The 16,488-nt window shown below is 40.9% G+C and overlaps 1 protein-coding gene across 8 annotated transcripts in view; it reads left to right on the top strand.

The window, feature by feature from the left end:
- The window catches only part of pclob (piccolo presynaptic cytomatrix protein b), a 79,061-nt gene extending 62,907 nt beyond the window's left edge, over positions 1 to 16,154 (top strand). For 6 of the 8 annotated variants that reach the window (XM_048257653.1, XM_048257652.1, XM_048257646.1 and 3 more), the window contains 14 exons: positions 1,140 to 1,207; positions 3,056 to 3,252; positions 4,285 to 4,335; positions 4,560 to 4,690; positions 5,578 to 5,604; positions 6,250 to 6,343; positions 7,222 to 7,293; positions 8,445 to 8,718; positions 9,325 to 9,519; positions 11,890 to 12,016; positions 12,868 to 12,923; positions 14,047 to 14,181; positions 15,368 to 15,513; positions 15,995 to 16,154. In XM_048257653.1, coding sequence (XP_048113610.1) covers positions 1,140 to 1,207; positions 3,056 to 3,252; positions 4,285 to 4,335; positions 4,560 to 4,690; positions 5,578 to 5,604; positions 6,250 to 6,343; positions 7,222 to 7,293; positions 8,445 to 8,718; positions 9,325 to 9,519; positions 11,890 to 12,016; positions 12,868 to 12,923; positions 14,047 to 14,181; positions 15,368 to 15,513; positions 15,995 to 16,135 — 1,714 coding nt within the window. In that variant the 3' untranslated portion in view covers positions 16,136 to 16,154. The remainder of the gene's footprint in view (positions 1 to 1,139; positions 1,208 to 3,055; positions 3,253 to 4,284; positions 4,336 to 4,559; positions 4,691 to 5,577; positions 5,605 to 6,249; positions 6,344 to 7,221; positions 7,294 to 8,444; positions 8,719 to 9,324; positions 9,520 to 11,889; positions 12,017 to 12,867; positions 12,924 to 14,046; positions 14,182 to 15,367; positions 15,514 to 15,994) is intronic. The other 2 variants (XM_048257655.1, XM_048257647.1) reach the window with 1 other exon arrangement.
- The last annotated feature ends 334 nt before the right edge of the window (positions 16,155 to 16,488 follow it).

The raw sequence follows: 16,488 nt of genomic DNA, 5'->3' as shown, positions 1-16,488 counted from the left end.
AGAAAACAGTAGTTCATACACACATACACAAACCTGCCAACACTTTTATCATCAAGCTAGGATAGCAAATTAAATATTTTTCAGGCTTTAACGCCTTAATTTCAATACTTAATTTCGCATAAATAGCATTTCACAAGCATTTAGTACATTCTCCACAATAATCTTGGATGGCAAACCACCTGTGAAGTTTAACATTTTATTTTGCATTTATGAAACATACAAGAGCATAAGAACATAGAAAAACAGCTTGCACCTTCCAAGGATTTTCAAACAAGAGGATGTTAAAAAAGAGTTTTACACCTATTAGCAATCCATCAACAACAAATAGGTGAGCCAAGGACCTGGTAAGAGATCACCTGATTGTGATCAAGTGGAATAAATGGCTAGGGCTATCATTTGTTAACATGCCTGTAGAGTACCTCTACACCCACCGTTTGCATATAGTGGCATTACTGTATCATTATTGCTTTTTAAAGTTTTTACAGTTTTTATCGCGTTGTTATGTTAGCCTATTCTTTGCTATCTGCTTATTCTCATCTCTCAATGCGTATCCATGGGGTAATGCTACATATAAGCATTGCCTGTCTGTTCATAAATCTCTTCAATATTATGATCAGACATTCTATTATCAGTATACATAAATACTCTTTTATAGATCACCAATGAAATAATTATTTGGGCCATTAAATGTTACTTGATACTTTCAATGATTAACTAATTATTTTAATAAACAATTGCAACTTTACAGTCGCCATGCAAATCATGCTTAAATCATGCTTAGAGACCTTATATAATATAAACCATTGCCAAATTGTCAATAATCTATGAAACATATATAATTAATAATCATGGTAAAATATTAAAAGTCATTTTAAAATAATTTATTATCTGTAAACATTATAAAATATAATCACTTAGTTATTATTAACAGTAATTCATATTAATAGTAGGAATGACTATAAACAATAATAAAACCATACAGTAATTTACCATTCGTAAGCAATAGTTATCATGTGTTGTATCAAGTGTTTCCCCTCCAATTCTTTTACCGTAAACACAAAACACAGCTTGCATGTCTCTCATGTTTTCTTTCTGTGTGTCCATCCCTTCCTGCCTTTGTTTCTTTCTCCCTCTCATAGGGACCTGAATATGCTCGCTGACTCTGAGCATCCACAACACCTGGAGCTCCACACACAGATGAAGGCTGGTGAGGGAGCCATTTTGTGATCTGTTTCACCTTACTAGCTCAGTTTGTCTCTGTAATTGTTGTTGATGCATGGGGCATTGTATTTTTATGTTTCTGAGCAGAAGCTTTTGTCCAAAGCGACTTACAATGACACAGTTACATTAACATTAAAATTATCGGAACGTCACATATTACCAACCATCGCATATGTCCAACCTCTTACGTGTATGTGTCACTTAATTTTCATTTCTATACAAACCAAGACGGTTAGCTATGTACCAAAAATTACATTTTACTGTGACTCAAAGAGCTGTAAACAGTGTTGTAAGGCTGCGCGTACAAATCCGCTGGTACAAATCCAGTGGAACGACGACGAGAATTCTCGGGCTAACCGTTGATGTGCTGTGAGAAAGGTTGGGAATAAATACCCACCAGCCCAGCACTAAACTCCGAGCGTGGTACATAAAATCGGATATTTCAGGCAGTAAAAGCCCCGGTAAGAACCAAACTAGATTTTGTTCAAATCTACACACCTATGGCTACTGAAAATGTAAGGTTCATTTAGCAAATGTTATTTTGAAGTATTAAAAACCATCGTTGTTTTAGAATTTTCGAAGAAATGGTTGGTAATTAGCACGTTTACAATAAGAGTTTAAATTTAGGCAGCCTAAATAATAAGATAAACCAATGAGTCTTCAGACACTTTGTGAAGATACCAAAACTATTGCGAGAACAAAGATCAGTAGGTAGGCCTAATAAATACTTACAATGAGGGGTCACAGAAGAAAAGAGTGATGACTGTATCCTCTTTTTATCCGGCTCTTCACAATGCTAGTAAAATGCTGCATTGACTTGAAGGGGATTTCCCTACGTTCTACGGTCAAATACATGTAATTATCGCTAAAACCCGCTAAAACATATAATTACCGCTGTCAATGGCAACTGGTTTGGTGCTTCTGATTTACATCTTTCATATCACTCCGCAAGTAGTCCGGTCACTTCTTGGAACTGAACTGGAATCAAACAGCTGTGTTTGATTCCAGTTCAGCGTGTGTTGTTTCTCAGCAAAAGCCACGACAAAATGTGGAGTTTATTTTTTCGTTTTGGCAAGTAGCCGTATAATAAGCGGGATTATGTATAGGTCATTATTGGGAAAATAAGTCCCTTCAGGGCGAAGCAAGACCGGTTCCAGTTCGCCCTGTCGGGACTTATTTTCCCGATAATGACCGGCGTTCCATACATTATCCCTTACTTAATGTTAATAGAAGTCAGACATAGAAGATACTCCTCAGAAGACTGCAGTGGACGAGAGGGGAGTTAGAGCTGGATCAAGGAATTAAAGGAGAGACTTTCTGGGGATATGTTTGTGAGCCCCCATGTTCATGCCCCAAGTGTAGTGCTGTAGCTGCCTGGTTGCTTTAGCTGTTGGCCATATAGCAACTCGAGCTAGGTAAAGCCCATAGTAGTTTTTTTTTTTTTCGACAGTACTCGGTGACCCTGATAAATCTATGTGAAAAAAAAAGTAGCTGTATCTCTCCTTTAAGATAAAGGGCTTCACATGAGGGCTGACACTCATGTGGAATAATGCATTTAAATAAATAAAAGCCTAATTGATCATGAGATTAAATGTATGTGATACAATTGGTTGAAATTGCATATTACTTTGTGACATGATCCATATGATATTTCATGTAATAGAAGTGATGAAAAATATGCACTCTGCATGTAGTATAGTACACGTGTTCTTGGCATCTGTTGTGTTTGCAGCGCCAGGGAGTGAAATAAATGTTCTGTGATATCAAGTATGACATTTTGCTCGGGTGTTATTGCTCAATGCGCCACGGTATGCGCTGCATGTTTGCTGTGCAGGGGACAGGCAGCGCTCCCCCGGCGTGGACCCCAAGCAGCTGGCTGCAGAGCTGCAGAAGGTGTCCCAACAGCAGGCCCCCGGTACTGTGCTGGCCGCCCACATCCACTCTGGCACCGCCTCAGCCACGTCCAGTGCTGTGCCCAGCCCAGGCCAACCTGGCTCCCCCTCCGTCAACAAAAAACGGCACGGCAGCAAGGTAGGGTTGCACAGTGTCCCTCTAGACATGGTGCAGATTAAAGGTGCAGTCCTTGATTCCAATCCAGTGCACCTTGTGTCATGTTCAGAAAATGACCTCTCATGGACCTCTAGCAATTCTATTCCTTATGTGCTTCAACAAAAACATTTCTGGCTCTAAACAAAGCAAATCTGACCATGCGGATTAACAATCATGTTGCTTCAGGAGCATTGGGGGGGAGCCGAAATATCAACAACTTTTCATCGCTGATTTGCCTTGTTTGAAGAGGTTTGGTAAAATAAAACCAGCTGTAAACATTGTGTCTGCTTGAGACATTTCTTCAGATGTGTGTGAAGTGTGTGATCATTTGATCTGATCTGGTTCAAATGTACCTCCGGGTCACAAACCTTGGTATAATCATCCGTTGGCCTTTGAGCAGCAAAAAAGCGTAAAAGTGGCAACTTTAAAGTGGATCTAATGGTGCTGGATGAGGGAGACTGGCCTCAAAGATGACCTTGTCCTGGTGAAGGATTAGTAGTTGGGCAGGGCTGACTGATGTTGGGTCATTGCAGCTTTGATCACTTCTTGTTTTCACTTCAAATGAGCAAGCTCAGAAAGGTTACACAGGGAGGTATTCATCTAAAAAAACATGACAGTTAATTAAGGACAGGCACGAGGTGTGTGTAAGTGTGTGTGTGTGTGTGTGTGTGTGTGTGTGTGTGTGTGTGTGTGTGTGTGTGTGTGTGTGTACTGTATGTGTGTGTCTGTGAGTGTGTGTCTGTGAGTGTGTGTGTGTGAGAGAGTACAAGGAATGATGGACAGACAGATAAATAGAAAGAGAGAGAGAGATGGAGGGAGAGAGAGAGATTCAGTTATAGTGACTGAGGTGTTGAAAAAGGAAGAATGAAAGTATAATGTATGCAAGAGAGAATGTGTGAGGTTGAGAAAAATCGATAGAGAGTTTGTTGTTTGCTGTGAATATGTTGACTTATCCATTGTTTGGTGATGTTATACGCTACAGACCTGACTGTTTATTTGTGGTGTTGTGTTCAGTCCACAGAAGCTCTGAAGCCTCAGCCTCACCCTATCACTGGTGAAATCCAGGTACAAATTTAAAACATAAAATATATGGAGATACTATTAATCAGTTATTTATCAATGTTTCCATATCACATATCTCAGGTTGGTGCCCATATTTGAAATTAGAGTAGTAATACTATCAAGCACAAGGCTTAACCATCCTTAGATAGTATTTCCAAGTGGAGTAGCAAATATCCTTGTGTGAAATATAATACAGCACATATTTTAGCCTGCATTTCTTTTTCCAGCTTCAAATCAATTATGACAAAAATATGGGTAATCTAATCGTCCATGTCCTGCAAGCGAGAAACCTTGCTCCCAGGGACAACAACGGCTATTCAGACCCCTTCGTTAAAGTCTACCTCCTTCCAGGGAGAGGGTAAGCAGTCACTTTTTAATTTTGCTTTGGCCTTTCATTTTGTAATAAAATCTAAACCTCTTCTTTACGTGACTCTACTTAACTTGTATAAACAACAGAACCAAAAAACACTCTAATATTCAGTGCAGTATCTGCTTCAGGCATCAGCTGAAGTGTGTCTTCCAGGCACTTTTGTCAATTTATATCTCAATACTTGAGCTTTGTTATCTGTGTGAGAAGCTTGACCTTTAAAGTTCTGTTGAGATTACAATAGGCAGCAGAAGTCAGCAGTATGACTAGTTTCACACCACTACACCTGTCTTGGGCTCTTCACATGATCGATTCAGAATGCTGCTGTTGAAATTACTGACATTTACCAAAATCCTCTGTTCAGTCTGTTCAAAACTTGTTATTGTCAGCAAATGCCTGAGCATTGCTGCAAGTTCCTAAAATGGAGTTCCTGGTAAGCTCAGCCCAAGTGAAGATTTCAGAAGTAGCTGATTATTTACCAGGCACTTCCCAGTGGTCTCTAAATCTGTAATTTAGCTAAAATAGAAACACTAAGACAGTCCATCTCCTCTCCTATGTTCCTGAAATCAACAAGAGAAGAAGCCACAAAATCAATATGGCCGCTTCGCATATCAGGCAGTGTAATGGTATCTACTATCTCCTAATGGTCGTATCTGGCTTGTTTATATGATTATAAGGCATTATGTACACCGTGCTGTCTGTATCTGATCCGGCTGCTCAGCAGGCTGAACCAGACTCCATTACATGACAGTTTCCAGACGCTGGATGGGCTATGTTTCCTGTTTGTACTCTCCCATCTGTCTGACTGCTTTTTATTTGTTTCTTTGCCTGTGCATATTTTGCTCTCCCCCCACAAAAATATCTCTGGATTGTCACAGCCAAGTCATGGTTGTCCAGAATGCAAGGTAGTGTAGAATTATTATACTTTTTTTCTTCAGGCTTGCTGGTGGGTGGTTGTTTATTGATTTCATTTTGTTTTTACAGCATTCATCAATACATCTTTGACTATGGATCATCTCATAATCACAGCCTTTTATGTTTATGTTCTGATAAAGGCTTCTTTCAAAAGCATATCAAAAGCAAAATTGTTTTATGTGTGGCCTTGTTTTTTCCTCATAATGCTATTGTGTACAGTCAGTCACACATCCAGACATAAACCATACATGTAAGGTCTAACTCTGAATATTACATGGAAATCTGTAATCTATTCACAACAAAAGCAAATGATTGACAATCATCTGCTGAACACTGTGAAATGAATAGCTATTGCATTTACAAGCACAGTCTGTTGCCATCAATGGGTCCAATGTGTTTCAATGTTTCTGAAGCAAACATGTACCTATTTTTCAACAATAGGATCAAAATAATTATCTGATTTGTATTTGTATGTTTCTATGTTACGTGCATCTGTATGTACACATCTACATAGTCATCCATTGCGCTGTCAGCATCGTCACCTGATCCTTTCTCCATGTGAGCTGCCATGCGGACTGCCTCCCCTAACTAAGCTCAGTTCTTACAACCTCTTTCTCCTTCTGATGATGTTGCAGTGCTGAGAACAAGCGCAGAACCAAAAGTGTGCAGAAGAGCCAGAATCCGGAGTGGAACCAAACTGTCATATACAAGAACATCCACCTGGAACAGGTACCCCTCACAAGCCCCTCCAGCACATTCAGGATGGCTGCTCCCATACAGTACAGAATGTCTTATCAGACAGAGTAATTGTATCGTGTTAGGAGAGGCTATGCAATTTTACACTGGCAAGTTAGGAGAAGTGCATGAGGAAGGGGAGGTGTTTAGAAAAGAAGAGAGAAAAACACCAAAACAGTACCATACATGGCTATGTGAACACATTGTAGAAACATGTCCCAATCTGTATGGACATATTTGAACGTGTGATGCTTTGGCTACATTTGTTTGTGTGTGTGTGTTGTGTGTGTGTGTGTGTGTGTGTGTGTGTGTGTGTGTGTGTGTGTGTGTGTGTTTCTCTGTGTGCACACATCAGTGTTTTCCCTGGAGGCCCATTTTGTATTGTACTCCTCAGAGTTTCCACAGATGTCTCCAGTTTAGAGCCGCCTCCTGTCCTGCAGCTGAAAAGTGTGGTTTTAATTAGGCCACTCTATATATCAGCATGACTCTGTTTCACCAGGAACGTCCCCTAAAATCACCCCAAAACTAACATCCTATGCAGCTTTTTTTACCCCATCCATAAGTTAATGCTGCTGAAGGGTTGTTTTTCTTTTAAAGGGCGTACAAAACATTTTTATTTAGAGGGTTTGTAATGTGACAATGCGGAATGAAACGAAATACATTTGAATACATTCCAAATGAAACAAAGGAGGAATACATAGACTGGAGGCAGAGATGGAACACAGACACGCAGTGTTTGAGTGCAGATTTAGATATTACTGGAAATCTCCTAAAGTTTTGATGGTTTTATCTAAGCTCGCATAGAAGTGAATATATGTTGAATATAAACATGTTTATATTTGTTCATTCCTTTCTCCCATCTCCCAAATAAGCTTAAAAGGAAAACCCTGGAAGTGACGGTTTGGGATTACGACAGATATTCCTCAAATGACTTCCTTGGAGAAGTAAGTGCTCTTTGCCAATATATTTATCATATTTAATATTTATTTTTATTATGGCTCTTCACAATGCTAGTAGAATGCTCCATTGACTTGAATGGGATTTCCCAACGTTCTACGGTAAAATAAGTAAGGGATAATGTATTGTCCGCCGGTAATTATCAGAAAATAAGTCCCTTCAGGTCGAAGCAAAACCCCTCCGCTGTGCGTCGGGGTTCTGTTCTCCCTGTCGGGACTTATTTTCTGATAATTACCGGCGGACAATACATTATCCCGCTTATTACACGGCTACTTGCCAAAACAAGAAAAGAAACCTAACACAATGAATCTTTAAAAATGATTTTGCTACCATTTAGTGTCTTCCGCTGACAAAATAAATAGTTCGCCACACAGATAGAACTTGACAGTTTCAGGTGTTGCGTGGCAACGTCTTACTAGCTTACTTTCCCTTTCATTGAAATTCCATTGCAATAAGCGAACAATTCTTGCGGAGGGATGTGAAAGACGTTTATTAATTAATTAATTAATTAATTAATTAACCCGTTGCCATTGACAGCGGTGATTATATACTTTGCCGGTGATTTATATAGATTTAACATAGGCCCGAACGTTGGGAAGGCCCATTCATGTGAATGGAACTTTCTGCAGCACTCCAAAGAGCCGTGTAATAAATTCATGTAATTACCGCTGCAAACATATAATTACCGCTGTCAATGGCAACGGGTTTTGTGCTTCTGATACGTCTTTCATATCACTGTCATCAGCTGTGTTGATCAGCAGCGTGTGTTGTTGCAAACTATTTGTTTTTCAAATGCCACGATGAACGGGACAAATAGGCTAGGCTATGTAGGCTAAAGTCATATCGTGTGGAGTTTATTATTTCGTTTTGGCAAGTAGCCGTATAATAAGCGGGATAATGTATAGAACGCCGGTCATTATGGGAAAATAGTCCGCTGCGCGTCGGGGTCCGGTTCGCCCTGTCGGGACTTATTTTCCCAATAATGACCGGCGTTCTATACATTATCCCTTACATATTTATCGCTGAGCTGCCACTCCACAGTTACATTTATCTTATTTATATCTGTTTAATCTTTCCCTTCATCATCTTAGCCATCAGCACACACTTCCACTGATGGTATGTGTCTCAATGCCCCTAGGTGCTGATTGACCTCTCCAACACAGCTCAGCTGGACAACACACCTCGCTGGCTCCCCCTAAAGGAGCAAAGCGAGAGCATCCAACACGGCAGAGCCCATCCCCCACAGGGCCCCGGCGGGCCAGGCGGACAGGGAGGACCGGGGTCTGGGGGTCAAGGTGGGCCAGGGGGATCTGGAGGTCCCGGAGGTACCGGTGGACCGGGCAGCCAGCAGTCCCCTAAAACCTCAGTCATCAAGAGTCGGAGTCATGGCATCTTCCCTGACCCAGCTAAAGGTAGGGTGACGGGTACTTCTCACCGCACATGATCAAGATTTCAGATGTGGCAGTGGCTTTAGATTACTGTAAGCATCCTTAATAACAAAGTAATGAAATGAATAATGAATAATAGTACTATGTAAGTACATGTTATTGTATGTCACTAACCTTAAATTAAATCCTAACCATAACCTACATTTCATATCATTATGTACTAACTAAGATGTATATTGAGTTTTAATTATTGAGTTAACATGCATATTAGAGTGTGTAGTAATTAAAGGCAGCTAATAAGGGGCATCAAATAAAATGAAGTAGAGCTGAGATACCCATAGAAAGTAACTGTGTCCCTGGTAATTGATCTGCTAGCAAAGTCAAGCTTGGTGCTTTGTTTTTAAGCCAAGCAGCAGCTTGGCTCAATTGTATGCTTAAATGTTGACATCTTGCAATGCTGTACTGCAAAGAACACGCTAAATCAACAAACAGTGCAGGCCCTAAAAGAACTCAGAAAAGAAAACAGCTGGTTAAATGTCAACCAACCCGGGTGAGACAGAGCATCCCAAGGGAGGCCGCCTCTCCAGCGGCGCATATGGTCCTCACCCGACTTGATTTTCCCTGTTCCAGATTCACAGATGCCCACGATGGAGAAATCTCACAGCAGCCCCGGCAGCTCCAAGTCCTCCTCGGAGGGGCACCTGCGTTCCCATGGACCCTCGCGCAGCCAGAGCAAGAGCAGCGTCACACAGGCACACCTCGAGGAGGCGGGGAACGCTATCGCTGCTGCCGAGGCTGCCGTGCAGCAAGCGCGCCTCCAACCAAGTAACCCCTTCCCCCTACGCATGAACACACAGCTTATCTGACCTTTTCCTCTCCTCTCTCTCTGTCCTTCTCTCTCCCTTTTTTGCTCTCTCTCTTTCTCTCTCACTCTATCTCTCTTTGTCTTTCTCCTATCATTTCTCTCAGAATCGTCCTTTGTTTTTGCTTTTCTGTCCCTCATGTGTAAGCCCATCTGTCATGTTTTTGAGTGTTACTTTTGTTCTTTTGTTTTATTTTTATCTCAATGTTCGTTCTGTAGTGCAAATGCAAATTATAATCAGGGCCTGCTCAAATAGCTGACAGCAATTTCCCTTTAAAGCATTTAGCCAAGCTGGATGGGAGAGGCTTTTAAAATGATTCTTAAAAATGCATCAGAGTATAATTTAGTGGAATGGTTTCACTTAGCACATTCTCATGAATATGCATATTGTCTAGTCAGAGCAGAAAAAACATTATTATTCTCTGAGAGACATACAAGGTTTAAATGTCTGGATAGTCAATAATTTACTCACAATCTTAGAATTAGAATCAGTTTAAACTAGCACTTGCAAACCAAGGTTACTGAATCTTTAGCCATAAAATACCTTTATTCCCCTGATATAAAATTACATTGAAACCTGTAAACCTTACCACTGAGCAATGTGAGGTGTGTGTTTCAGCCCCTTGAGATGTCAGTCGCTCAGTCCATACACCCATAAGCCTCAGCGACTGCTGACAACAGACCCTGTATAGTCTGCACCCCAACCCCGACTGAGAAACTGAAAACCCCCACAGAGTGAAAACCTCTCTACTAACACTTCCTTCAAGTCACTCTGCCAGAGGATGCTTGCAGTCCTTTGTAAGCTCCGGGTAATTTTACTGGATATACATCCTGACCAAATTCAAGTGTAAGCCATGTTGAATTACTTAACATCATTAATATCAGTTGTTTGTAATAGCACAACATGACTTTTTTGACTAGTATTTAGTGGTTTTAGTGTTAAGGAGACGTGTACGTATGTTCTTGTTTCGGTGAGCAGAACAGTATGTGCCAGATTCAGAGCAATTTAAAGGAAGTGTTACTGAGACCTATCATCATTAACACATGTGTTATTGCCTTTGAGTTTCTAAATCCAAAAAAAAGCATCTCGGTGTGGAGTCGTTCTCTCCTCCCTCCCTATGTGTGGTGCATGCACCTCCTCCCAGTCTGATATGTGTAAAAAGTCCTGCTCCACTGGCCAGGCCTCTTCCCTCCAGTGGACCAACCCTGTGTCTGTCTGCATGACTGTGACTTCAATAAGCTGGTTCCATGTGAAGGGAAGCACATACCCCTAGACGAGTGTCTTATGTCAATGCTCATTTGACACTCATGAATATGCTTCAGACTATCACATCACAATAAAAGACATGAAGATAAACAGCCACCCTATGACTGCACACACACACACACACACACACACACACAAACACAACACACACACACACACACACACACTTAAACACATGCGCAGTAGAAGAAGTCCCCTAAGACACCACCATCCAACTCAATCTGACAAAGCTGTCTGCATCGGCCAATGAGAGCGCAGCTTCAAGTCAGCTGACCTTCAGCGAAGGACACGCCACAGAGACTGGAGGAGGTGAGAGACTCATGACTCCACCTGCTATCTCTAAATATACACTGGGTAAAGGTCAAATTTGGACATGACCTGTGAAGATTGTTTATGTCTATTTTTTTATTCTTTTTGTCGTCCATCACCACATGAGTATAAGCATCAATAAAGCATTTGCAGACACTCAGTAATACTTGTATGCTGCCAGTAACCTACAGAGTTAATCTTTTTTTGTTAGACATGATAAAATAAAATACAATTAGGGTAAATTGGCAATGATTCAGTTTGAAACTAATTATTTAACAAATCCATAAATTATTCTAAATGGATGATAGGCATTTTAGATAAAATAGATTAAAATAAAATGCTTTAGGATGTATAATAATGCATAAAAGCTCTGATGAATAATGAGGAATTCTTAGAGAAGCCAAATAAAATAAGAACAGTAATCCATTCCGTGTGTTGACCATTACACACATGTGTTGATTTGACAGTATGTCCTTACCTCACCTTTTGATTTAAACTTTCATACTGTGTTACACATGACATGTTTCATGCTCCTTGTAAAATCTGAATGCTTGCTCACATAGCATACACACACATATGCACACTCAGACGTATATACACAGAAACATACAGACAGACACAAAAACAGCCACACACACACACACACACACACACACACACACACACACACACACACACACACACAAACACACACACACACACACCACACACCACACACCACACACCACTAACCGACAAGGCTCTCTTGTGTGTACAGACAGGACAAATCACAGAATAACAGAAAACTCTACTATGCCTGGTCTGAGCGATGATTACCGGCTGGATGCAGAAGATGGCACAGGAACCAATGCAGTGGACAGTGCCATCTTTCAGGTCCCACAGCTGTAAGTCACCTGAACCAAGTCGTCTTTAATAGTTTTCATTACCATCAAGACGGTATGTTTGCTCTGGTGGATGGAAGGAAACTCAGTAACTCAGTATATTTACAATAACTAATTTCTTTTCTCTGACTGAAGAATTTATGATATTGCTCTTTTATGACTGAAGAATTTATGAGGTATTTGTTTGTTTGTGGGTGCCCGTGTCAAGGGTATGTTGATACGTTGCTGATCAGATCATAAATGGCCACAGCAGCATAAAGGATTGACTGAAGAATTTGTTGGTATTTGTGAGTGCCTGCATCAAGGGCTTGCTGTTTGTCTGGTTATGTTGCTGATCAGATCATGAACGACCACAGCAATGAATAGGAATGACTGAAGAATTTGTCAGTATTTGTTGGCAGAGAACCCACCATGAGTGTGGATGGGGGTGGGTCTGGGACACCAGATACCACTGCTGACCCTTCTGGAGGTGTCTTGGGCCTAATTAGTGAAATGCTCTCAAAAGTTGTTCTGTTGGTGATGTTTTATGCCCACAAAGGTTGATTTGTTAGTGATTTTGTTTTTGACAGTAAATAGGCTTGGTTGTTGATTGGCCGCTGTGTGAAATCCCCTACATAAAGCACTAGAAATTTACTATCTCTCCTGTGAAATTCTCTGTAATGTCCAGTGACATTTTCTGTTGGCTTGCAAATGTATCGATTTATTTGTCAGAATGTCATTGCCATATAACTGTTATATTCATTTTTTATTCTATTTTTTATTCTATGTATATTCACAGCTACAGGTTGAAGCTAAAATGTGAAATGTTTTTTTCAAAAAGCAAACCAACAATATATCTCTATATCTGTGTCTAGGAAGAACATCCCAAATGGCATAGATAAGAATGGAACTGACACTTTGACATCAGAGGGTAAGAGTTTTACACACACACGCACGCATACATACACACACACACATATGTATATGCATACATACAATACACATATGTATATGCATACATACAATCCCACAACCACCTACAACCCTACACATGCACAAACACACATTTGCCCACCTACAACCCTACACATGCACAATCAACATTCTCCTTTGGGGGGGTACTTTTGAGGAAATTCAAACAGGGTTGTAAGCCAATCCGCCACTCCAGTGACGCACACCTGAGGAGTCGGGTGTACGGGCGAAGGCCTCTCACCTGACCAGCGTGCCTGGCCATGGGTCTGGTTACAGGTGCTGACTGAGCAGTGCTTGGCATCCGCTCTGTGCTCGCTTCAAACAAAGCCAGCCAGGGGCAACCATTTAGACAGGGGAAATGGAGCGCCATGGCAGGGGGCATTGTGTGGTTAGAGTTGGCAGCCTTTACTGAGTGCACCGTCATTCTTTGCTAACAGCTCTGCTGATTGTGCCATGATTATCTCAGTAGCCTGTAGCATATCATCTTCTTTACAGTTGTAATATGTTAGATGTTAATCCATTAGGATAGAAAGGGTGAAAAAAGACAGACCTCTTACAGTGTCCATGCAAGCTGAGTTCAATCAGTCCAAAAACACATTCAGGCCTATTTTCTTATCACATTACGTCATGAGGCAGCAAAAGAGCCTGGTGATGGACCCATCCTTACCATCCTTTTAGATTCATAAATTGCGTGTACAGTTTCAGGGGCTGAATTATAAATGTTGTCTTTGTCTTTCATGATTATAGGCTTAAATATAATCCATGATCAATCAATCTCTTTTTACATATATTATATTAAACATATATTATTGTATCCTTGTTCCACTCATCTAAGAAAACAATTAATTAGTGTGAGTCACATTTTAGACACAAGCATGGGCACTGTATGCAAAGCTGTTACCACATAAATCCACTAAGAGGCAGTTGTGTTCTGTTTTTGTCAAAGCACAAAACGGCAAAAATGGCAAAACAATAGCAGCACCAACAGTCTAACATCTTTATTTTCAGAAGATTGTTTAAATGTTTAAACAATGAGCCTCCAGGAATATCCACTTGTAGCCTAACCCCCTCTCTGCCCCCAGGTAAAACTCAGGTAATGGGGGAGATCAGAGTAGCTCTGAAGAAGGAGATGAAGACTGAGGGAGAACAGCTGGTGCTGGAGATCCTTCAGTGCAGGAACATCACATACAAGTTCAAGTCACCTGATCATCTACCAGGTAAAACACACACACACAAACACACAAACACACACACACACACACACACACACACACACTGCATGACTGTAGGCACATTGAGTATAATCCATTGTAATATTTCGTTTTTTATACAGTATTGAGGATTTTCATACTGTATATTTTGATTAATTATTAAAATTCAAATGCAAAGTTAGATAGATACTTTCATAACTAATTGATAATCAGGGGCCGTATTCACAAAGCCTTTTATCTTACCACTAGGAGTACTCCTAAATCACACTAAAAGATTTTAGCTAGGAGTTTTCTCTTAAAAATTCACAAAGCCTTTCAGACCTACTTTTAGTAAGGAAAAATGACAACTCCTAAACTAAGAGTGAGCATTCGTTGCTATGGATGACGTCATTACTCATGCACGAGCTTGACTGAAGTGACCACCTTGATTGGCTGATGATTGTAACGCAGGAATGATTCCAAACACCTCCCTTACAATGGATGATGAGTGACAGGTGACAGGTCTGAGAATTTGTGCGCTACACAGGTAGTGCGAAGGACGGAAGATGATGAATAAACTGAACTGAATAAAAAGGCCTAGCCTAAATGAATAAAGAGTAAGGCAAAACAAATAGCCTAGTAGCCTAATTAAACATGCGGATTGATGCAGTATCTTTGCAACATTATTAAATGAACCTGTCACCATAGCCTTTGCCCACGTTTGCAAAGAGGAGAACATTTTAATTTGATTCACAATGAAACATTACATTTAATTTACATGTTGACAATGAGTAGTTTTGGTTGTTGTTGGTGGCGTTATTGCATCCCTTTTTTGCCTACAATGCAAAATTGTTCCCTCGCGATTGGAAGCTCCTGTAGCCGCATACGCATTTCAAAACATTGCAACGTGAAATGCCACAAAAAGGGTTTGTGAATAGATCTTAGTGAGTTAGGAGTCCTCTCGACTTATTTTAAGCTGTCCCAGACTTAGGTGCTACTTTTAGGTCTAAAATGCTTTGTGAAAGAGTCCTAAAGTTAGGAGTGACACGCCCATTATTTTTAGGAGTTGCTCGTAAATTCGCCAGTTAGGAGCTACTTTTAGCCTTAAAATTCTTTGTGAATACGCCCCTGATAGTTGATTACTTGTCAAATCCCCCTCAATATAATAGCATATGTGTGTTTGTGTGTGTGTGTGTGTGTGTGTGTATGGCAGACCTGTATGTAAAACTGTATGTAGTGAATGTGGCTACACAGAAGCGCATCATTAAGAAGAAGACCCGAGTGTGTCGGCACGACCGGGAGCCCTCCTTCAACGAAACATTCCGCTTCAGCCTCAACCCTGCTGGCCACTCCATCCAGGTCAGTGCCAAGGACACTCCACAGCTCCTGGCCCACGCTGGCGGCTGCCCATATGCACGCCCTGTCTGTCCATATTAAGTGAAGTAATGATGATATAATTGACCCTGTAGCTGCAAATAAGGTACTTTAGATACCTTCTAATGCATTAAACCTTTATTTATCATTTCTGACATACAAATGCTGTAACTTTGTTATAATATGTATTTACCTCCTGTAAAGATATCTCTCCTTTTCTAAGTATGCAGCTTGAATAAACATGAAAAGACATTCCATTTTGAATACATTTCATGAACAAGAAATACAGGTTCTATATTACTATCAGTGATTTTGTATGATGGTAGATCATCACACATACCATACATCTTCATTTTTTAATATTAAGTCAATTGTTTTACCCCAACTTTCTCTCTCTCTCTCTCTCTCCCTCTATCCCTCTGTCTCTTTCTATCTCTCTCTCTCCTTCTCTACTGATATGATGCAGCTTTTCCTTGTGTCCAACGGTGGGAAGTTCATGAAGAAGACTCTTATTGGTGAGGCCTACATCTGGCTGGACAAGGTGGACATGCGCAAGCGGGCTGTCAGCTGGCACAAACTGCTGGTCAGCTCCCAGACGCAGCCGTGATGGAGCAGCGCAACCCCCCCCACCAGAGCTGGTCAGGGAAACCCTAGGAACACAGTGAGGGAGTAGGATAAAAGAGGGAGGAAGTAGGATGAAAGAGGATGAGATGAACACAGCAGAGGAGGTGGAAGAGGGGGAGGAAGAGGAAGAGGAAGAGGGGGGCCTGTGAAAAAAAGATGACAGGGCCGAGGTACTGCTGTCTACTGTCTGTCTGCTGGAACATAAAAGAACGAGGTAGAAAGAGGTGAATGGTAATGACATCATAAAGGGGGGAGATAGACAAATGAATGAGAAAGAGAGAAAAGACAGGCGCTGAGGAGAAAGAGATGGGACAGTATATGAGAGGCATGATTTCT

The sequence above is a fragment of the Alosa alosa genome, chromosome 11 (genome assembly GCF_017589495.1).
Source record: "Alosa alosa isolate M-15738 ecotype Scorff River chromosome 11, AALO_Geno_1.1, whole genome shotgun sequence".
NCBI classification, from domain to species: domain Eukaryota; kingdom Metazoa; phylum Chordata; class Actinopteri; order Clupeiformes; family Clupeidae; genus Alosa; species Alosa alosa.
The sequence above is the reverse complement of the archived record's forward strand: the minus strand, read 5'-3'. Positions and strand labels throughout refer to the sequence as shown.